Below are 22,819 nucleotides of genomic sequence, written 5' to 3'. Positions count from 1 at the left end.
ACACGCATGTGGATTTCGCAATGGGGCTCACTGACTGAAGGTCGGGTCTAGGAGGGCTCCGGTTGATGCTGAAGGTAAGCATGCAGGTGCAGCAGGCGGTTAAGAAGGCAAATGGTATGTTGGCCTTCATAGCGAGAGGGTTTGAGTACAGGAGCAAGGATGTCTTGCTGCAGTTGTACAGGGCCTTGGTGAGACCACACCTGGAGTATTGTGTGCCGTTTTGGTCGCCTTATCTGAGGAAGGATGTTCTTGCCATGGAGGGAGTGCAGCGAAGATTCACCAGACTGATACCTGGGATGGCAGGAATGACGTATGAGGAGAGATTGGGTCGATTGGGCTTGTACTCGCTGGAGTTTAGAAGAATGAGAGGGGATCTCATTGAAACTTATAAAATTCTAACAGGACTAGACAGACTAGATGCAGGAAGGATGTTCCCGATGGTCGGGGAGTCCAGAACCAGGGGTCACAGTCTAAGGATAAGGGGTAAGCCATTTAGGACTGAGATGAGGAGGAATTTCTTCACCCAGAGATTGGTGAACCTGTGGAATTCTCTACCACACAAGGCAGTTGAGGCCAATTCATTAAATATATTCAAGAAGGAGTTGGATATATTTCTTAAGACTAAAGGGATCAAGGGATATGGGGAGAAGGCAGGGACAGGGTACTGAATTTGGATGATCAGCCATGATCTCATTGAATGGCGGAGCAGGCTCGAGGGGCCGAATGGCCGACTCCTGCTCCTATCTTCGATGTTTCTATGATGCGTCCCCTTCCTCACGCTGCAGCCTATCAACGCCCTCACCCGCCCCCCCCCCCCAAACCACCCCAGTGCAGCGCATCTTTCCAATGAGCCAGCGAGGGGGCGGGGGGGGGGTGGGGAGAGGCGGTAGAAGTTGCTAAAGACGAAATATTTGTTGTGTAAATTTACATCCTCCTCCAGAGACTTTGTTGCTTTCAATTAAAAAGTTATAATTACCTTACTTAAACTGCCCACACCAACAGAGCTGGAGCTGCCGGGATCTGTAAACATGCTGGGCGGAGGAGTGGACGGGCGGGGCAACTTGGCTTTAGGCACTGAAATCAACAGGAGAGAAAGAGAATCAAATAAAAGGCGGCCACGCGACGGTCAGCCGTGCAGTATTTCCATCTTCGTATAGGCCAGCGGGCAACCACCCCGTCCCTGGACACACAAGTAGCACTCCCCCAGGTGTAAGGAAGGCAGAGGTCCTAGGCTAGGTTTGAGTACAGGAGCAAGGATGTCTTGCTGCAGTTGTACAGGGCCTTGGTGAGACCACACCTTGAGTATTGTGTGCAGTTTTGGTCGCCTTATCTGAGGAAGGATGTTCTTGCCATGGAGGGAGTGCAGCGAAGATTCACCAGACTGATACCTGGGATGGCAGGAATGACGTATGGGGAGAGATTGGGTCGATTGGGCTTATACTCGCTGGAGTTTAGAAGAATGAGAGGGGATCTCATTGAAACTTATAACATTCTAACAGGACTAGACAGACTAGATGCAGGAAGGATGTTCCCGAAGGTCGGGGAAGTCCAGAACCAGGGGTCACAATCTAAGGATAAGGGGTGAGCTATTTAGGACAGAGATGAGGAGGAATTTCTTCACCCAGAGAGTGGTGAACCTGTGGAATTCTCTACCACACAAGGCAGTAGAGGCCAATTCATTAAATATATTCAAGAAGGAGTTGGATATATTTCTTAAGGCTAAAGGGATCAAAGACTATGGGGAGAAGGCAGGGACAGGGTACTGAATTTGGATGATCAGCCATGATCGCATTGAATGGCGGAGCAGGCTCGAGGGGCCGAATGGCCGACTCCTGCTCCTATCTTCTATGTTTCTAGGACGAAGGGAGGAAATTGATCAGTTATCCACCTCTCCGTGGCACAGCTCACAGCTCTTGACGTTGCTGGGTGTGTGTTCAGCCCACGTACCTTGTGCAAATGGTTGTTCTTCCCTCCGCCGAGGCGTCAGTGTCAAGGGGGTACCGAGCGGTGAAGGACACGGCAGCTGAGCCTGGGCCGGTTACCCCCTCTTCAGCACAATTCACGGTGCCACCCCCGCCCCCACCCCCCCGACTCCGCTACCACCCTCCCCGAGATCAGGGACACAACCTGGGACTCCCGGATCGGTGCGGCTCAGTAGCACACCGTGGCGGGGGGGGGGGGGGGGGGGGAGGGGGAGAGGGGGGGAGCGAGCGGCAGAGACTTCAGGAAGCGCGCCGAGAAACACGCAGTCTGCCGCGCAAGCTTTCCGCTTACTTACGAGGAGAGTCGATGGTCACGGTTTCCTGCTCGCTCGGCTTGATGTCGCGGCTCTTCCCAGGGCTCGACCAGGGGGCCGGCGGGGTGGGTGCTGGTGCTGGTGCTGGCGAGGGCTCCACGGCTGGCAAAGGGAGGTACGGATCCATCCTGGGAGGCGGAGCATAGACAGTAGGCCTCCCTAGAGCACACAAAAAGCACAGACACACACACACACACACTCATTAAAATAAGCGGTCAGATTTTGTCTCAAGTCTACTGTTAATCCCCCCCTCCACCCCGGCTAGGGGCAGATTGCTGGGGGCGGGGTTGGGATGTAGTAAATCTTCGATTCTAAGAAAACTACTAGGCACTTGGTCTAAGCGTTAAACAAAGCTTTAATCAACTGTTTTACAACATGGAGGTCTAGTTGTGTCCTTCACTAGTTCCTGTTAAAGAATGTCCTGAGCAAGCTGGGCCCGTGCCCGAGTATTTATACTCTCCCTGGACAGCGCCACCAGTAGGTCGCCCAGTATTATTTCCTCAGTCATTCCCACATAAATGACAAGATTCATGTCACTTCCCACTTGACTTCAGAGACATTGCAAGTCACCGAACTAACAACCTGCTTTGTCCTAGATACACAAACTCAAGAAGCAGTTCTATCCCCGCCCAAGCCCGTTGTTCTTACGTCCCCCCGCCACACCAGCCCATTAAATTCTGGCTGTGGGACGTTTTACTAAGTTAAAGGCATTATATAAACGCAAATTGTCGTGGCTGTGGTGATCGTGCGTCGCTGGACTCCACTGAAACAGCGCTGCCGCAGTGAGGGTCTCGGAACATCCGACTCCTGCTGGAGAATGCGCGCGTCTGCGCTGGATCGAGCTCCAGTGCGACGCCCACCCCAGTCGAATAGCCCGCCGACAAGTCACGGTCGGGGCTCACTCACATGAAGACTGGGCGAGATATCGCGTGGTGCTCGTGAAGCTGCTCCCCAGCGAGGGTCAATACCCGCGGGCCCACAGAGAGAAGGGGAGGGGGGGGGGGGGTGGGTAGGGTATGTTCGTTAAGCACCCCGCCCCAAGCCGCCAGCCATTTATGGGCTGCAGAATTCTACAGGCAAGCTGTGGAGTCACCGGACGTGCTCCCAACCTCCCTCTGCTCTCCCCTCCGACTCAGGGTGCCCCAGGGAAGGGAAATGATGCGTCTCTCCCTCCCCACGGAAGTGTTTTCAATCCCTGGTTTCTGGAATTTGAGGAACAGCGGGCTGCAGAGTGAGTGCATTTCTGGACGGGGGCGGGAAGTCCCACAGCTTGCTCGCGGCTAGAATCACAGCTTCTATACGTAGGCTGTGTGTGTTGGGGTCTGCGTGGATGGCAGAGCTCTCTTGCAATCCTGAACGGGAGAGGGGCTGCCCCAATGTGGACGCAAGGATGGTTTCTGCACAGACAATATCCCGCATCGTGCCCCGAAATAGAATAGGTTTATTCGTAAAACCTGCGCGACGCAATCTTGAACATTTCAGCATTAACCCTCTCTGCGTCAGCCGTGGATCACTGGGTCGCACTCTCGCCTGAGTCAGGAGGTTCTGGGTTCAAGTCCCACTCCAGAGACTTGAGCACAAAATCTAGGCCGACACTCCCAGTGCAGTACTGAGGGAGCGCCGCACTGTCGGAGGGGCGGTACTGAGGGAGCGCCGCACTGTGGGAGGGGCGGTACTGAGGGAGCGCCGCACTGTCGGAGGGGCGGTACTGAGGGAGCGCCGCACTGTCGGAGGGGCGGTACTGAGGGAGCGCCGCACTGTCGGAGGGGTGGTGCTGAGGGAGCGCCGCACTGTCGGAGGGGCGGTACTGAGGGAGCACCGCACTGTCGGAGGGGCGGTGCGGAGGAAGCGCCGCACTGTCGGAGGGGCGGTACTGTGGGAGCGCCGCACTGTCGGGAGGGGCAGTACTGAGGGAGCGCCGCACTGTCGGAGGGGCGGGTACTGAGGGAGCGCCGCGCTGTCGGAGGGGCGGTACTGAGGGAGCGCCGCACTGTCGGAGGGGCGGTACTGAGGGAGCGCCGCACTGTCGGAGGGGCGGTATTGAGGGAGCGCCGCACTGTCGGAGGGGTGGTACTGAGGGAGCGCCGCACTGTCGGAGGGGCGGTACTGAAGGAGCGCCGCACTGTCGGAGGGGCGGTACTGAAGGAGCGCCGCACTGTCGGAGGGGCGGTACTGAGGGAGCGCCGCGCTGTCGGAGGGGCGGTACTGAGGGAGCGCCGCGCTGTCGGAGGGGCGGTGCGGAGGGAGCGCCGCAATGTCGGAGGGGCGGTACTGAGGGAGCGCCGCACTGTCGGAGGGGCGGTACTGAGGGAGCGCCACACTGTCGGAGGGGCGGTACTGAGGGAGCACCGCACTGTCGGAGGGGCGGTGCGGAGGGAGCGCCGCAATGTCGGAGGGGCGGTGCGGAGGGAGCGCCGCAATGTCGGAGGTGCGGTACTGAGGGAGCGTCGCACTGTCGGAGGTGCCGTCTTTCGGATGAGACGTTCACCTGAGGGGGCAGACGGGGCCTCAGTTTGACGCAAAAGATCCCACAGCACTATTTCGAAGAAGAGCAGGGGGGAGTTCTCCCCGGTGTCCTGGGGCCAATATTTATCCCTCAACCAACATCACTAAAACAGATGATCTGGTCATTATCACATTGCTGTTTGTGGGAGCTTGCTGTGCGCAAATTTGCTGTCGTGTTTCCTACATTACAACAGTGACCACACTTCAAAAAGTACTTCATTGGCTGTGAAGCGCTTTAGAATGTCCCGACATGGTGACAGGCGCCGGAGAAACTCAAGTCTTTCTTTCTTTTTTGTCTCCGTGCCATTTCAACCGGCCGACACTTATCAAAACAGGAGTACGGACACGGAAGGCCATTTGACCCACGCAGGCTCACCGACCCTCCGTCCCCGCCCACGCTCATCCTTCAACCAACACCGCCAAAACAGTAACTGGATACTGTTCTTATTGCAACGGAACTGAATACCAGGCGCTGTGTACAACGGGCGGCTGTTCCGACCCCGCTCGCTGTGTACAACGGGCGGTCCGACCCCGCTCGCTCCGTGTACAACGGGCGGTCCGACCCCGCTCGCTCCGTGTACAACGGGCGGTCCGACCCCGCTCGCTCCGTGTACAACGGGCTGTCCGACCCCGCTCGCTCCGTGTACAACGGGCGGTCCGACCCCGCTCGCTCCGTGTACAACGGGCGGCTGTTCCGACCCCGCTCGCTCCGTGTACAACGGGCGGTCCGTCCCCGCTCGCTCCGTGTACAACGGGCGGTCCGACCCCGCTCGCTCCGTGTACAACGGGCGGTCCGACCCCGCTCGCTCCGTGTACAACGGGCGGTCCGACCCCGCTCGCTCCGTGTACAACGGGCGGTCCGACCCCGCTCGCTCCGTGTACAACGGGCGGTCCGACCCCGCTCGCTCCGTGTACAACGGGCGGTCCGACCCCGCTCGCTCCGTGTACAACGGGCGGTCCGACCCCGCTCGCTCCGTGTACAACGGGCGGGCGGTCCGACCCCGCTTGCTCTGTGTACAACGGGCGGTCCGACCCCGCTCGCTCCGTGTACAACGGGCGGTCCGACCCCGCTCGCTCCGTGTACAACGGGCGGTCCGACCCCGCTCGCTCCGTGTACAACGGCTGGTCCGACCCCGCTCGGTGTACAACGGGCGGTCCGACCCCGCTCGCTCCGTGCTGTGTACAACGGGCGGTCAGACCCCGCTCGCTCTGTGTACAACGGGCGGTCCGACCCCGCTCGCTCTGTGCTGTGTACAACGGGCGGTCCGATCCCGCTCGGTGTACAACGGGCGGTCCGACCCCGCTCGCTCCGTGCTGTGTACAACGGGCGGTCAGACCCCGCTCGCTCTGTGTACAACGGGCGGTCCGACCCCGCTCGCTCTGTGCTGTGTACAACGGGCGGTCCGACCCCGCTCGCTCCGTGTACAACGGGCGGTCCGACCCCGCTCGCTCCGTGTACAACGGGCGGTCCGACCCCGCTCGCTCCGTGTACAACGGGCGGTCCGACCCCGCTCGCTCTGTGCTGTGTACAACGGGCGGTCCGACCCCGCTCGCTCTGTGCTGTGTACAACGGGCGGTCCGACCCCGCTCGCTCTGTGCTGTGTACAACGGGCGGTCCGACCCCGCTCGCTCTGTGCTGTGTACAACGGGCAGTCCGACCCCGCTCGCTCCGTGTACAACGGGCGGTCCGACCCCGCTCGCTCCGTGTACAACGGGCGGTCCGACCCCGCTCGCTCCGTGTACAACGGGCGGTCCGACCCCGCTCGCTCCGTGTACAACGGGCGGTCAGACCCCGCTCGCTCTGTGTACAACGGGCGGTCCAACCCCGCTCGCTCTGTGTACAACGGGCGGTCCGACCCCGCTCGCTCCGTGCTGTGTACAACGGGCGGTCCGACCCCGCTCGCTCTGTGTACAACGGGCGGTCCGACCCCGCTCGCTCTGTGCTGTGTACAACAGGCGGTCAGACCCCGCTCGCTCCGTGTACAACGGCCGGTCCGACCCCGCTCGGTGTACAACGGGCGGTCCAACCCCGCTCGCTCCGTGTACAACGGGCGGTCCGACCCCGCTCGCTCCGTGTACAACGGGCGGTCCGACCCCGCTCGCTCTGTGCTGTGTACAACAGGCGGTCAGACCCCGCTCACTCTGTGTAAAACGGGCGGATGGTCAGACCCCGCTCGTTCTGCACTACAGCCAGATACGGAATTCTCGGCCACGATCTCTCTGTGTTGAAAGCTGCGCTCCTCCAATTCCGGCCTCTCGCACGTCCCCCGATTTCCATCGCTCCGCCATTGGCGGCCGTGCCTTCAGGCGCCTGGGCCCCGAGCTCTGGAATTCCCTCCCTAAACCTCTCCGCCTCTCTCTCCTCCATTAAGACGCTCCTTAAAACCGACCTCTTCGACCCAGCTTTTGGTCACCTGTCCCTGATATTATGTGGCTCGGTGTCAAATTTATTGTCTGATTATACTCCTGTGATGCGCCCTGGGACGCTTCACTACGTTAAAGGCGCCGGATAAATTCATGTTGTTGTTGTTGAAAGTGCTGCGGTGAAGAGAGCGATTCAAACTTGCAATTCCAGCTGTGGCCTGCGAGTGGCACCGGACGAACAGAACAGCATCACTGGGACATGGATTTCTGCGTCCACAGGGGAATTAAAAGCTGCCGTGGTCAGAGAGGAGACTGTGTGTGACGCAGTTTAATCAGGAGAGAGGCTGCTCCTCGCAATGGCTGCCGTGACAGCCACAGAGTATAAATGGGCAGGGGGGGCGGGGGGGGAAAGTTAACAGGAGGGGCTCGCGCTAAGCCAGCTCGTGCCCTGACATCGTGATCAGAGGAGACAAATGGCAGGGAAATCTGCCCAATGTTGAAACATTAAGCTACGTATTAAAATGCTCGTGCCTGTGTGTTGTACTATTGCCGAGTCCACTGGAGCAATCAGATTACTCCGGGTCCCTTCATCTGGCTCCGACACTCGGGGCACTGCTCCCACCCTCCGCCACATCCCCAGAGGTGATCGCTAACGCTCGCCGCGACTTCCCGCTCAAGCTTCGCGAACCCCTCCCACTTCCAAACAGCGTATCCCCCAACTCAACCTGGTGTCACCCGGGGGAACCAGCGGTGAGGTACCGCAGCTCACGGTGGTGGGAGACGCTTCACAGAGGGAGTGTCCTTGTGCACCAGTCGCTGAAGGTAAGCATGCAGGTGCAGCAGGCGGTTAAGAAGGCAAATGGTATGTTGGCCTTCGTAGCAAGAGGGTTCGAGTACAGGAACAAGGATGTCTTGCTGCAGTTGTACAGGGCCTTGGTGAGACCACACCTGGAGTATTGTGTGCAGTTTTGGTCGCCTTATCTGAGGAAGGATGTTCTTGCCATGGAGGGAGTGCAGCGAAGATTCACCAGGCTGATACCTGGGATGGCAGGAATGATGTATGAGGAGAGATTGGGTCGATTGGGCTTATACTCGCTGGAGTTTAGAAGAATGAGAGGGGATCTCATTGAAACTTAGAAAATTCTAACAGGACTAGACAGACTAGATGCAGGAAGGATGTTCCCGATGGCGGGGAGTCCAGAACCAGGGGTCACAGTCTAAGGATAAGGGGTGAGCCATTTAGGACAGAGATGAGGAATTTCTTCACCCAGAGAGTGGTGAACCTGTGGAATTCTCTACCACACAAGGCAGTTGAGGCCAATTCATTAAATATATTCAAGAAGGAGTTGGATATATTTCTTAAGGCTAAAGGGATCAAGGGATATGGGGAGAAGGCAGGGACAGGGTACTGAATTTGGATGATCAGCCATGATCTCGTTGAATGGCGGAACAGGCTCGAGGGGCCGAATGGCCTACTCCTGCTCCTATCTTCTATGTCATGTTCTCTTTAAGCTGTGCGGCCGCAGCAGCCGGCTCTTAAAGGGGAAAAAAACGAATGCATGCAGCGCACCCTGAAAAAATAAATTAAATTAAAAGGGAACATTGGTCCCGATTCCTCTCAGTAAGCACGGCGGCCAAAGCTAAACGCGCCTCTCCCCAACACTTTGCGTTTGCACCAGAAAAGCCAGTTCCCGCAGGTGGACCAAGGTTTAGATTTACAACTTAACCGCCCCCGCGAAAAGCCGGCGATGCGGATCAGCCGCTCGCGATAGGGACGGTTTCTACGACGCGCGGCCGATCTGCAACACCCACGGCAAATTACACGGAGTGCAACGTGGAATGCCCACTGCATTCGATCGAGAAAGGTGGTAAATACGGCACGATTCGGCCACATGGCATTCAGGCTCAAACCAAACAATTCCAATTTATTTACAAATAGGATGATTACACTGAAGCCATAACACACAGTAAGTAACTGAAGCTGCACAAGATATTTAAAGTCTTTGGACGCGATTTCTTACACAGCCCGATAATCCGCCAGACCAGTGAAGGAAAACACCTTTATATATTCTTGAAGTTGTTGGTATGGCGATAATCTTGCCCACTACATGTCATCTGAGAAAACGCACACTTCATCTCGGCCAAGAATTGGTTTTAATCACTTTCCACCCCAATCACTGTCCAACAACTCCATCGCGACTCTGCACTGCAGTACACTACCTTGGAAGTTTCGAGGACAGGAGGCAGCCATTCGGCCCATCGCGCCTGTGCTAGCTCTCTGCTAGGAGCAGCTCAAAACTAATGGTATTGCCCCCCGTAGCCCTGTATCTTCCCTCTGCTTCAAAAATATCTATCCACTTTTCCCTTAAAGGATGCAACAATCTCTGCCTCGACTGCTCCCTATGATAACTCACTGCCCAAGGTAATGCGCGGTCAAGGGCCACTTGCTGCGCCCGTCAGCCTTCCTGTCGTGGAAAGGACTCACTGGCTGCGATGCTGCACCTCGGCATGAGTCAGCACCTTCAGGGGAGTAGGGAAAAAACCTGGGATGGGGGAACAAGCCAGCAAGCTTTGACTGGGTGGGGTGAGCGGAATTGACTGGGGAGGGCAGGGAATTTTTTTGAGGATGTAACTGATAGAATAGATAAGGGAGAACCAGTGGATGTGGTGTATTTGAACTTTCAGAAGGCTTTTGAGAAGGTCCCGCATAAGAGATTGGCGTGCAAAGTTAAAGCACATGGGATTGGGGGGTAAGGTACTGACTTGGATAGAGAACTGGTTGGCAGGCAGGAAGCAAAGAGTTGGAATAAACAGCTCTTTTTCCGAGTGGCAAGCAGTGACTAGTGGGGTACCGCAAGGATCGGTCCTTGGACCTCAGCCATTCACAATATATATTAATGATCTAGACGAGGGAACAAGATGTAATATCTCCAAGTTTGCAGATGACACAAAGCTGGGTGGGCATGTGTGCTGTGAGGAGGATGCCGAGAAACTCCAGTATGATTTGGACAGGTTGGGTGATTGGGCAGAAGCATGGCAGATGCAGTGTAATGTGGACAATTGCGAGGTTATCCACTTTGGTGGTAAAAACAGGAAGGCAGATTATTATCTGAACGGCAATAGATTGGGAGAACGGGAAGTGCAACGAGACCTGGGTGTCCTTGTGCACCAGTCGCTGAAGGTAAGCATGCAGGTACAGCAGGCGGTTAAGAAGGCATATCGTATGTTGGCCTTTGTAGCGAGAGGGTTCGAGTACAGGAACAAGGATGTCTTGCTGCAGTTGTACAGGGCCTTGGTGAGATCACACCTTGAGTATTGTGTGCAGTTTTGGTCGCCTTATCTGAGGAAGGATGTTCATGCTATGGAGGGAGTCCAGCGAAGATTCACCAGGCTGATACCTGGGATGGCAGGAATGACATACGAGGAGAGATTGGGTCGATTGGGCTTATACTCGCTGGAGTTTAGAAGAATGAGAGGGGATCTCATTGAAACTTATAAAATTCTAACAGGACTAGACAGGCTAGATGCAGGAAGGATGTTCCCGATGGCAGGGGAGTCCAGAACCAGGGGTCACAGTTTAAGGATAAGGGGTAAGCCATTTAGGACAGAGAGGAGGAGGAATTTCTTCACCCAGAGAGTGGTGAACCTGTGGAATTCTCTACCACAGAAGGCAGTTGAGGCCAATTCATTAAATATATTCAAGAAGGAGTTGGATATATTTCTTAAGGCTAAAGGGATCAAGGGATATGGGGAGAAGGCAGGGACAGGGTACTGAGTTTGGATATAACAACAGAAAATGCTGGAAAAACTCAGGTGGTCAGGCAACATCTGTGGAGAGAAATTTGAGTTGACGTTTCGGGTTTGACCCTTCTTCAAAACTGGAGAGAAAAGGAACTAGATCGAAGGCAGGGCTGCGATCGGACAAAAGAATAAAAGAACCAAAAGAAGTAAAAGAGATTAGAAGCTAGACGAGATGGTAATAGGCTGGGATTAGGTGTAAAGTGTGCTGGCAGGGCAAAAGATAGCTGCCAGGTGTGAGAGAGAAACAAAAGGAAAGGGGGGGGGGGGGGGGGGGGGGAAGGAAAGGAGTGGAAAAATATAAGTAAAAATGAAATAGGGGCCGAGGTTATGATCTGAAATTGTTGAACTCGATATTGAGACCGGCAGGCTGCAGAGTGCCTAATCGGAAGATGAGGTGCTGTTCCTCGAGTTTACGTTGAGCTTCCGTGGAACAGTACAAGAGGCCAAGGACGGTGAGGTCCGAGTGGGAATGGAGCGGTGAATTGAAATGACAGGCGACCGGAAGCTCGGGGTCACCCTTACGGACTGAACGGAGGTGTTCCGTTTGGTCTACATTGGGGAGACCAAACGCAGATTGGGCGACCGCTTTGCGGAACACCTCCGTTCAGTCCGTAAGGGTGACCCCGAGCTTCCGGTCGCCTGTCATTTTAATTCACCGCTCCATTCCCACTCGGACCTCACCGTCCTTGGCCTCTTGTAGTGTTCCACGGAAGCTCAACGTAAACTCGAGGAACAGCACCTCATCTTCCGATTAGGCACTCTGCAGCCTTCCGGTCTCAATATCGAGTTCAACAATTTCAGATCATAACCTCGGCCCCTATTTCATTTTTACTTATATTTTTCCACTCCTTTCCTTCCCCCCCCCCTTTCCTTTTGTTTCTCTCTCACACCTGGCAGCTATCTTTTGCCCTGCCAGCACACTTTACACCTAATCACAGCCTATTACCATCTCGTCTAGCTTCTAATCTCTTTTACTTCTTTTGGTTCTTTTATTCTTTTGTCCGATCGCAGCCCTGCCTTCGATCTAGTTCCTTTTCTCTCCAGTTTTGAAGAAGGGTTCGACCCGAAACGTCAACTCAAATTTCTCTCCACAGATGTTGCCTGACCTGCTGAGTTTTTCCAGCATTTTCTGTTGTTATTTCGGATTTCCAACATCTGCAGTATTTTGCTATCGTACTGAGTTTGGATGATCAGCCATGATCTCATTGAATGGCGGAGCAGGCTCGAGGGGCCGACTGGCCGACTCCTGCTCCTATCTTCTATGTATCTATGAATTAACTGCTATTCCCGGTTATGTGTACACACACACACACGCAGAGTTGAAAATGACACAATCGCCAACCAGCTTGAGTTAATGATTTCCGGCACTGCTGCAGAGCTAAAGGGAAGTTAAGATGAGCGATCCTCAGTCGTTGCTTCAGTCATGATCTAAGTTTAACCCAGCGTATCTGCTAATCTGCTATTAACTTCCTCACGCTGCCAAGGCCCCAAGGGGGGGAACCCAGCAGACAGGTTCGCCCCACACTGTCGCCAAGCCTCCGACACCCAAGCTGCTGCTTCGCGAGCCTGGCCGCTGAATGTAGAAAGGCTAGTCGACTGCGGGAGCATCGCAGCCGAGGCCGATCCCGTCTCCCGGGGGGCGGGGGGGGGGGGGGTGACAGCAGAAAAGCTACAACTGGTCTGCGCTTCCTCCGGTACCACGTACATTTTCCTAGCAGGGGGCTGCTGGACTGTGATCCGGAGCGAAAGCCCCGGCTTGACCGGTAGAGACACAATAACTGGGTGAACAAAGAGGAAGTCTGAAGGAGTTCCTCTTTCTGGTTCCCCGTCAACCCCCTGCTGGAAGTGTGAGCATGTCGGGTGAGGACAGGACTGTGCTCCGCCGTGATGCTCTCCACGGTCTCTCCAGCGCCTTTCACCAACCTCAGGACGTCCCAAAGCGCTTCACAGCCAATGAAGGACTTTTTTTTTGTTGAAGTGTGGTCACTGTTGTAATGTAGGAAATGCAGCAGCCAATTAGTGCACAGCAAGCTCCCACAAACAGCAATGAGACAATGAGCAGATCGTCTGTTTTTCTGATGTTGATTGAGGGATAAACATTGGCTAGAACTTCCCTCTGCTCCTCATCGAAATCGTGGCCGTGGGATCTTTTACGTCCACCCGAGAGTGCAGACGGGGCCTCGTCCGAAAGGAAAGAAATTAAAGCCAGTATTAAGTCAAAGGAGGAAGCTTATAAAGTTGCCAGAAAAAGCGGTCAGCCTGAGGATTGGGATCTTTTTAGAAATCAGCAAAGCGGGACCAAGAAATTGATAAAGAAAGGGAAAATGGAATATGAGCACAAGCTAGCAAAAACTATAAAAACGGATTGTAAAAGCTTCTATAGGTATGTGAAAGGGAAAAGACTGGTGAAGGTAAATGTAGGTCCTTTACAGTCAGAGACGGGAGAATTTATAATGGGGAATGAGGAAATGGCAGAGAAATTAAATAAATACTTTGTTGCTGTCTTCACGGAGGAAGACACAAAAAAACCTCCCAGAAATACGAGAAAACCAAGGGTGTGACGAGAATGAGGAACGTAAAGAAATTATTAGTAAAAAAACAGTACTAGCAAAATTAATGGGACTAAAAGTCGATAAAACCCAAGGACCGGATGACCTACATCCTAGGGTTTTGAAAGAGGTGGCCATTGGGATAGTGGACGCATTGGTTGTCATCTTCCAAAATTCTATAGATTCTGGAACGGTTCCTGCAGATTGGAGGATAGCAAATGTAACCCCGCTATTTAAGAAAGGAGGGAGAGAGAAAACGGGGAACTACAGACCTGTTAGCCTCACATCAGTAGTTGGGAAAATGCTGGAATCTATTATAAAGGATGCAATAACTGGGCACTTAGAAACTAATAGTAAGGTTGGGCAGAGTCTACATGGATTTATGAAAGGGAAATCCTGTTTAACAAACCTATTGGAGTTCTTTGAGGATGTAACTAGTGGAGTAGACAAAGGGGAACCGGTAGATGTGGTGTATCTGGATTTTCAGAAGGCCTTCGATAAGGTCCCACACAAGAGGTTGGTGAACAAAATTAGGGCACATGGAATTGGGGGTAATATACTAGCATGGATTGAGAATTGGTTAACAGACAGAAAACAAAGAGTAGGGATAAACGGGTCTTTTTCAGGATGGCAGGCTGTGACTAGTGGGGTACCGCAAGGATCGGTGCTTGGGCCCCAGCTATTCACAATCTATATCAATGATTTGGACGAGGGGACTAAATGTAACATTTCCAAATTTGCTGATGATACAAAGCTAGGTGGCAGTGTCAGTTGTGAAGAGGATGTGAAGAGGCTTCAAGGGGATCTCAACTGGCTCTGAGTGGGCGAGAACATGGCAGATGGAATATAATGTGGATAAATGTGAAGTTATCCACTTTGGTAGAAAAAACAGAAAGGCAGAGTATTTCCTAAATGGTGAAAGATTGGGGAATGCAGATGCTCAAAGGGACCTGGGTGTCCCTGTACATGAGTCACTGAAAGTGAATGTGCAGGTACAGCAAGCCATTAGGAAGGCAAATGGTCTGCTGGCCTTCATTACAAGAGGATTTGAGTACAGGAGTAAAGGAGTCTTACTCCAATTATACAGGGCCTTGGTGAGACCACGCCTGGAGTACTGTGTACAATTTTGGTCGCCTTACCTAAGGAAGGATATACTTGCTATAGAGGGAGTGCAACGAAGGTTCACGAGATTGATTCCTGGGATGGCGGGACTGTTGTATGAAAAGAGATTGAGTAAACTAGACCTGTATGCTCTTGAATTCAGAAGAGTGAGAGGAGATCTCATTGAAGCATACAAAACTATTACAGGGCTTGATAGGGTGGATGCTGGGAGAATGTTTCCCTTGGCTGGGGAGTCTAGAACCAGGGGCCACAGCCTCAGGATAAAAGGGTAGGCCATTCAGGACTGCGATGAGGAGAAATTTCTTCACAGAGGGCGGTGAATCTTTGGAATTCTCTGCCCCAAAGGGCTGTGGAGGCTCAGTCATTGGGTATATTCAAAACAGAAGTCGACAGGTTTCTGACTAGTAAGGGCATCAAGAGGTATGGCGATAGGTGCAATGGAGTTGAGGCAGAAGATCAGCCATGATCTCACTGAATGGCGGAGCAGGCTCGAAGGTCCGAATGGCCGACTCCTGCTCCTATTTCTTAGGTTCTTTGAAAGACGTCACCTCCGACAGTGCAGCGCTCCCTCAGTACTGCCCCTCCGACAGTGCAGCACTCCCTCAGTATTGCCCCTCCGACAGTGCAGCACTCCCTCAGTGCTGCCCCTCCGACAGTGCGGCGCCCCCTCAGTACCGCCCCTCCGACAGTGCGGCGCTCCCTCGGTACTGCCTCAGCGACAGTGCGGCGCTCCCTCAGTACCGCCCCTCCGACAGTGCGGCGCTCCCTCAGTACCGCCCCTCCGACAGTGCGGCACTCCCTCAGTACTGCCCCAGCGACAGTGCAGCGCTCCCTCAGTACCGCCCCTCCGACAGTGCGGCGCTCCCTCAGTACCGCCCCTCCGACAGTGCGGCGCTCCCTCAGTACCGCCCCTCCGACAGTGCGGCACTCCCTCAGTATTGCCCCTCCGACAGTGCAGCACTCCCTCAGTGCTGCCCCTCCGACAGTGCGGCGCCCCCTCAGTACCGCCCATCCGACAGTGCGGCGCTCCCTCGGTACTGCCTCAGCGACAGTGCGGCGCTCCCTCAGTACCGCCCCTCCGACAGTGCGGCACTCCCTCGGTACTGCCCCAGCGACAGTGCAGCGCTCCCTCGGTACTGCCCCAGCGACAGTGCGGCGCTCCCTCAGTATTGCCCCTCCGACAGTGCGGCGCTCCCTCAGTACCGCCCCTCCGACAGTGCGACGCTCCCTCAGTACTGCCCCTCCGACAGTGCGGCGCTCCCTCAGTACCGGCCCCCGACAGTGCGGCGCTCCCTCAGTACCGCCCCTCCGACAGTGCGGCGCTCCCTCAGTACTGCCCCTCCGACAGTGCGGCACTCCCTCAGTACTGACCCTCCGACAGTGCGGCGCTCCCTCAGTACCGCCCGTCCGACAGTGCGGCGCTCCCTCAGTACCAACAGTGCGGCGCTCCCTCAGGACGGCGCTCCCTCAGTACCGCCCGTCCGACAGTGCGGCGCTCCCTCAGTACTGCCTCTCCGACGGTGCGGCACTCCCTCAGTACTGTCCCTCCGACAGTGCGGTGCTCTCAGTACTGTCCCTCCAACAGTGCGGCACTCCCGCAGTACTACCCCTCCGACAGTGCGGCGCTCCCTCAGTACTGCCCCTCCGACAGTGCGGCGCTACCTCAGTACCGCCCCTCCGACAGTGCGGCGCTCCCTCAGTACCGCCCCTCCGACAGTGCGGCGCTCCCTCAGTACCGCCCCTCCGACAGTGCGGTGCTCCCTCAGTACCGCCCCTCCGACAGTGCGGCGCTCCCTCGGTACCTCCCCTCCGACAGTGCGGCGCTCCCTCAGTACTGCACTGGGAGTGTCAGCCTAGATTTTGTGCTCAAGTCTCTGGATTGAAGACTTGAACCCACGACCTCTGACTCAGAGGCGAGAGCGTGACCCACTGAGTCACGGCTGATACTGGAATCATTAGAATTGTCTCTGTGATCAACAATCCACCTCTCTGTTGGCACACCTTTCTGATCTACCAATGCTTCTTTTTTAAAAAAAGCGCTTATTAAGCTGCCCATCAGCTGGGGCCGATTCACAGCCAGTTCTGTGCTGAAACCGAGCTGAGGCAAGAAACCCCAATTTAAAATTCTGGCAATGTTGATGGAAACAGATGCCTTTGCAATGATGCCACGGGGAGTCCAAAATGCAAATGTGGACAGAATAAGCTTAGCACAACAGCAGCGACGGGGAATGAGCAGCATGTGTGCGAGGAGTACACACCGAGTTCACAGGAAGAGGGCGTCGCTGGCGAGGCCACATTTATTCCCCACCCACACAGTGAACATGAGGGCGAGGGTTGTGGTCACTGCTGTATCTCGTCCCCCCCGTTACTGACCTGGAAACAGCGAGGCGAGAAAACGGAGAGCAATGACCCCGATACTGCCAGCACTTTGGCCTTCACAGGCACTGCCGGCCCCGGAGTCGGTGACAGTGGGCCTCCTCCGCCAACTGCTGCGGTCTTTGTGGCGACCGCGCTCCCTCAATGGCCTCGGGTCGGGGGATTCCACCGCATGTTAAGCCGGTGACGTCGAAGGAACGGCGATATATGTCGGGATGGCGAGCGATTTGAAAAGAAGCTTGGGGGTGATGTTCTTAAAACCTTGCTGCTCATGTTCCGCTACCTCAAAGAAGGCCAGTGTTGGCAACGGCTCGGTGGGCAGCACTCTCTCTCGCCTCCGGGCCAGAAGGTCGTGGGTTCAAGTCCCACTCCAGAGACTCGAGCAGAAAAACTCCAGGCTGACACTCCCAGTGCAGCGCTGAGGGCGCGCCGCACTGTCGGAGGGGCGGTACTGAGGGAGCGCCGCACTGTCGGAGGGGCGGTACTGAGGGAGCGCCGCACTGTCGGAGGGGCGGTACTGAGGGAGCGCCGCACTGTCGGAGGGGCGGTACTGAGGAAGCGCCGCACTATCGGAGGGGTTGTCTTTCGGATGAGAAGTTAAACCGAAGCCCCCATCTGCCCTCTCAGGTGGACATAAAAAATCCATGGTCTCTATTTCAAAGAAGAGCAGGGGGGAGTTCTCTCCGGTGTCCTGGTCAATATTTATCCCTCAAGCAATATCACTAAAAACAGATGATCTGGTCATTATCACATTGCTGTTTGTGGGAGCTTGCTGTGCCCAAATTGGCTGCCGCGTTTCCTACATTACAACAGTGACTACACTTCAAAAGGTACTTATTTGAGTGTGAAGCGCTTTGCGATGTCCTGAGGTGGTGAAAGATGCTGGAGAAACACGAGTCATTCTTTCTTTCTCAGCCTTCTGACCCACAGCAAAGTGCAACCAGCCGACAGGCTCTCGGACAACTTTTCAGCTGGTGTACAGTCAAAAAAGAGAGTTTCCACAACCCACCCCGCTCTCCGGTAAACTGAAGCACGAGTCTTGTGTGCAACATGAATTGGATAGAACGTCGCAGAACCAGCAGCTAGCCTTTTCCCTCGGTGGCTTGCACAGGAGCCTATGCACACTGCCCACTCCAAAACGTGCAAAACGCCTCGCTCCGACCATCAGGTTCAGGCTAAAACTAAAGTCGAGTTTATTTACAAAGAATATCGTTACACAGAAGCGCAAGAATCGAGCCAGCAATTAGCCACACCTGCACATTATATACTAATAGAATACAAGAGCAGGGAGGTTATGATGGAGCTGTACAAAACGCTAGTTAGGCCACAGCTGGAATACTGTGTGCAGTTCTGGTCGCCACACTATAGGAGGGATGTGATTGCATTGGAGAGGGTGCAGAGGAGATTCATCAGGATGTTACCTGGGCTGGAGCGCTTCAGCTATGAAGAGAGACTGGACAGGCTGGGGTTGTTTTCCTTAGAGCAGAGGAGGCTGAGGGGGGGCCTGATTGAGGTGTACAAAATTATGTGGGGCATAGATAGGGTAGATAGAAAGGAACTTTCCCCCTTAGTAGAGGGGTCAATAGCCAGGGGGCATAGTTTCAAGGTAAGGGGCAGGAGGTTTAGAGGGGATTTGAGGAAAAACTTTTTCACCCAGAGGGTGGTTGGAATCTGGAACTCACTGCCTGAAAGGGTGGTAGAGGCAGGAACCCTCACAACATTCAAGAAGCATTTAGATGAGCACTTGAAACGCCATAGCATACAAGGCTACGGACCAAGCGCTGGGAAATGGGATTAGAATAGACAGGGCTTGATGGCCGGCGCGGACACGATGGGCTGAAGGGCCTGTTTCTGTGCTGTGTAACTCTATGACCCCTCCGACAGTGCGGCGCTCCCTCAGTACTGCCCCTCCAAAAGTGCGACGCTCCCTCAGTACCGCCCCCCCGACAGTGCGACGCTCCCTCAGTACCGCCCCTCCGACAGTGCGGCGCTCCCTCAGTACCGTCCCTCCGACAGTGCGGCGCTCCCTCAGTACTGCCGCTCCGACAGTGCGGCGCTCCCTCAGTACTGCCCCTCCAAAAGTGCGACGCTCCCTCAGTACCGCCCCCCCCGACAGTGCGACGCTCCCTCAGTACCGCCCCTCCGACAGTGCGGCGCTCCCTCAGTACCGTCCCTCCGACAGTGCGGCGCTCCCTCAGTACCGCCGCTCCGACATTGCGGCGCTCCCTCAGTACTGCCCCTCCAAAAGTGCGACGCTCCCTCAGTACCGCCCCCCCGACAGTGCGACGCTCCCTCAGTACCGCCCCTCCGACAGTGCGGCGCTCCCTCAGTACCGTCCCTCCGACAGTGCGGCGCTCCCTCAGTACCGCCCCTCCGACAGTGCGGCGCTCCCTCAGTACCGCCCCTCCGACAGTGCGGCGCTCCCTCAGTACCGCCCCTCCGACAGTGCGGCGCTCCCTCAGTACCGCCCCTCCGACAGTGCGGCGCTCCCTCAGTACCGCCCCTCCGACAGTGCGGCGCTCCCTCAGTACCGCCCCTCCGACAGTGCGGCGCTCCCTCAGTACCGCCCCTCCGACAGTGCGGCGCTCCCTCAGTACCGCCCCTCCGACAGTGCGGCGCTCCCTCAGTACCGCCCCTCCGACAGTGCGGCGCTCCCTCAGTACTGCAGGACACCGGGTGCTACCCACTGACATGAAACAGAGGCCCCTGTCTGCCCTCTCAGGTGAACATAAAAGATCCCACGGCCACTATTTGGAAGAAGAGCAGGGGGGGGGGTGGGGGGAGTTCGCCCCGGTGTTCTGGGGCCGATATTTATCCCTCAATCAACATCACTAAAACAGATGATCTGGTCATTATCACATTGCTGTTTGTGGGAGCTTGCTGTGTGCAAATTGGCTGCCGCGTTTCCTACATTACAACAGTGACCACACTTCGCAAAAAACGTCTTTCATTGACTGTGAAGCGCTTTGGGACGTCCTGAGGTGGTGAAAGGCGCTGGAGAAATGGGAGTCTGTCTTTCTTGTGGAGTGCCTCACAGAGACAGGAATCCAGTGTTCGGAACAGCTGTGCTGGCAAGACCTCCATGCTGCTAACCATTTCCTGTGGGCAATGCCATTGCTTTAGTTTCTCTCTCTGTCTTTCAGGCTGATTCCATGGCTGCTTGCCTTCCCAGTTTTGAACAAGCAAATTGTCGTTTTGTTTTAGTCGTGGCTGGGACGCACGTTACTCTCACTCCATGACAAGAATATTTCGCAGCGCGCTCCTGTACTTCACCATGGAAGCATTCGGTTTCAAGCCTGCCCACAGCTCGTAAGCTATTTATAGTTCAGAACCATTTATAACAGGCGCGGTGCGGAATGTTACCCTGGCCCCAGTTATGCAAATTTGCCCCAGTTATACTTAGAATTTACTGCACAGAAATAGGCCATTCAGCCCATCTGGTCCGTGGTGGTGTTTCTGCTCCACACCAGCCTCCTCCCGCCCCTCTTCATCTCACCCCATCACCATCTCCTTCTACTCCTTTCTCCCTCGTGTGTTTATCCAGCTTCCCCTGAAAATAGACTCGCATTTCTCCACCTCAGGACGTCCCAAAGCGCTTCACTGCCAACGAAGTACTTTTTTTGAAGTGTGGTCACTGTTGTAATGTAGGAAACGCGGCAGCCAATTTGCGCACAGCAAGCTCCCACAAACAGCAATGTGATAATGACCGGATCATCTGTTTTACTGATGTTGTTTCAGGGATAAATATTGGCCTCAGGACACCGGGGAGAACTCCCCCGGTTCTTGAACTTTTACGTCCACCTGAGAGAGCAGATGAGGTCAGTTTAACGTCTCATTCGAAAGACGGCACCTCAGACAGTGCAACCCTCACTCAGTACTGCCCCTCCGACAGTGCGGCGCTCCCTCAGTACTGCCCCTCCGACAGTGCGGCGCTCCCTCAGTACCGCCCCTCCGACAGTGCGGCGCTCCCTCAGTACCGCCCCTCCGACAGTGCGGCGCTCCCTCAGTACCGCCCCTCCGACAGTGCAACCCTCACTCAGTACCGCCCCTCCGACAGTGCGGCGCTCCCTCAGTACCGCCCCTCCGACAGTGCGGCGCTCCCTCAGTACCGCCCCTCCGACAGTGCGGCGCTCCCTCAGTACCGCCCCTCCGACAGTGCGGCGCTCCCTCAGTACTGCCCCTCCGACAGTGCGGCGCTCCCTCAGTTCCACCCCTCCGACAGTGCGGCACTCCCTCAGTACCGCCCCTCCGACAGTGCGGCGCTCCCTCAGTACCGCCCCTCCGACAGTGCGGCGCTCCCTCAGTACTGCCCCTCCGACAGTGCGGCGCTCCCTCAGTCCTGCCCTGGAGTGTCAGTCTAGAGTTTGCGCTCAAGTCTCTAGAGTGGGGACTTAAACCCACAACCTTCTGACTCAGGAGGAGAGAGTGTTATCCACTGAACCACGGCTGACTTGCTAAATGCATCGATTCTCTTCGCCTCAACCACTCTCTGCAATAGCGTTTTCCACATTCTCACCACTCTCCGGGTAAAGAAGTTAGCGGAAGCACAGGGAGTTCACGTAGGGCAGCGAGGTGATGGCTCAGGGGGACTTGGCACGGGCCGGCATACGGGCAGCAGAATTTGGGATGGCGACAGGGAAGAGAGTATAAAACAAGGCAGATCTGGAACACAACCTGGAGTTAACCCTGGACAGCGGGGCAAAGGGCGCAGGGTCAAACTGCCGAAAGGCCAATTTAGGAAAGACCCTGTTTATTCAGGCTAAGGATCACAGTACACAGTCCCTGTTTATCCAGGGTGAGACACCAGGGCCCTATATAATTGCAGTAAGACGTCTTTACTCTTATACTCAAATCCTCTTGTAATAAAGGCCAACATACCATTTGCTTTCCCAATTGCTTGCTGTACCTGCATGTTAACTTTCAGTGATTCGTGTACAAGGACACCCAGGTCCCTCTGAACACCAACATTTCCCAATCTCTCTTCTCACTCTCGCTATGACTCAATGGTTGTTGAAAGATGTGCAAGCGCCGGAGAGGGTGCAGAGAACCGACGCCAGACGTCAAGGTGATGAACTTAAGCTGCACAATCTTCAACAGCAGCTCCCAAGCCCATTTACTATACTTCACGGGCTGCTGAGCTGCAAATTGACGGCGACAAAGAAATATTTAAAGCCAAGCTCTTGGGATCTCAAGCTGGGGATTCTAAACATCGAGCAGAAGCTGCACTGGACTGGCATGCAGGTGCAGCAGGCGGTTAAGAAGGCAAATGGTATGTTGGCCTTCGTAGCGAGAGGATTTGAGTACAGGAACAAGGATGTCTTGCTGCAGTTGTACAGGGCCTTGGTGAGACCACACCTGGAGTATTGTGTGCAGTTTTGGTCGCCTTATCTGAGGAAGGATGTTCTTGCCATGGAGGGAGTGCAGCGAAGATTCACCAGACTGATACCTGGGATGGCAGGAATGACGTATGAGGAGAGATTGGGTCGATTGGGCTTATACTCACTGGAGTTTAGAAGAATGAGAGGGGATCTCATTGAAACTTATAAAATTCTAACAGGACTAGACAGACTAGATGCAGGAAGGATGTTCCTGATGGCGGGGGAGTCCAGAACCAGGGGTCACAGTCTAAGGATAGGGGATTGGCCATTTAGGACAGAGATGAGGAGGAATTTCTTCACCCAGAGAGTGGTGAACCTGTGGAATTCTCTACCACAGAAGGCAGTTGAGGCCAATTCATTAAATATATTCAAGAAGGAGTCAGATATATTTCTTAAGGCTAAAGAGATCAAGGGATATGGGGAGAAGG

General features: G+C 55.1%; 1 protein-coding gene across 1 annotated transcript in view; it reads right to left on the bottom strand.

Annotated features, from left to right (window-relative positions):
* Positions 1-22,819, bottom strand: part of irak1 (interleukin-1 receptor-associated kinase 1) — a 60,635-nt gene that overhangs the window by 27,816 nt on the left and 10,000 nt on the right. Inside the window, 2 exon segments of the mRNA XM_085978801.1 lie at positions 977-1,074; positions 2,279-2,455. Coding sequence (XP_085834927.1) covers positions 977-1,074; positions 2,279-2,455 — 275 coding nt within the window.

The sequence above is a fragment of the Somniosus microcephalus genome, unplaced genomic scaffold (genome assembly GCF_052327205.1).
Source record: "Somniosus microcephalus isolate GS21.2 unplaced genomic scaffold, FLI_Smic_1.0 unresolved_chr7, whole genome shotgun sequence".
In the NCBI taxonomy this organism is placed as follows: domain Eukaryota; kingdom Metazoa; phylum Chordata; class Chondrichthyes; order Squaliformes; family Somniosidae; genus Somniosus; species Somniosus microcephalus.
Note: the sequence above shows the minus strand (reverse complement) of the source record. Positions and strands in the feature narration are given on the sequence as shown.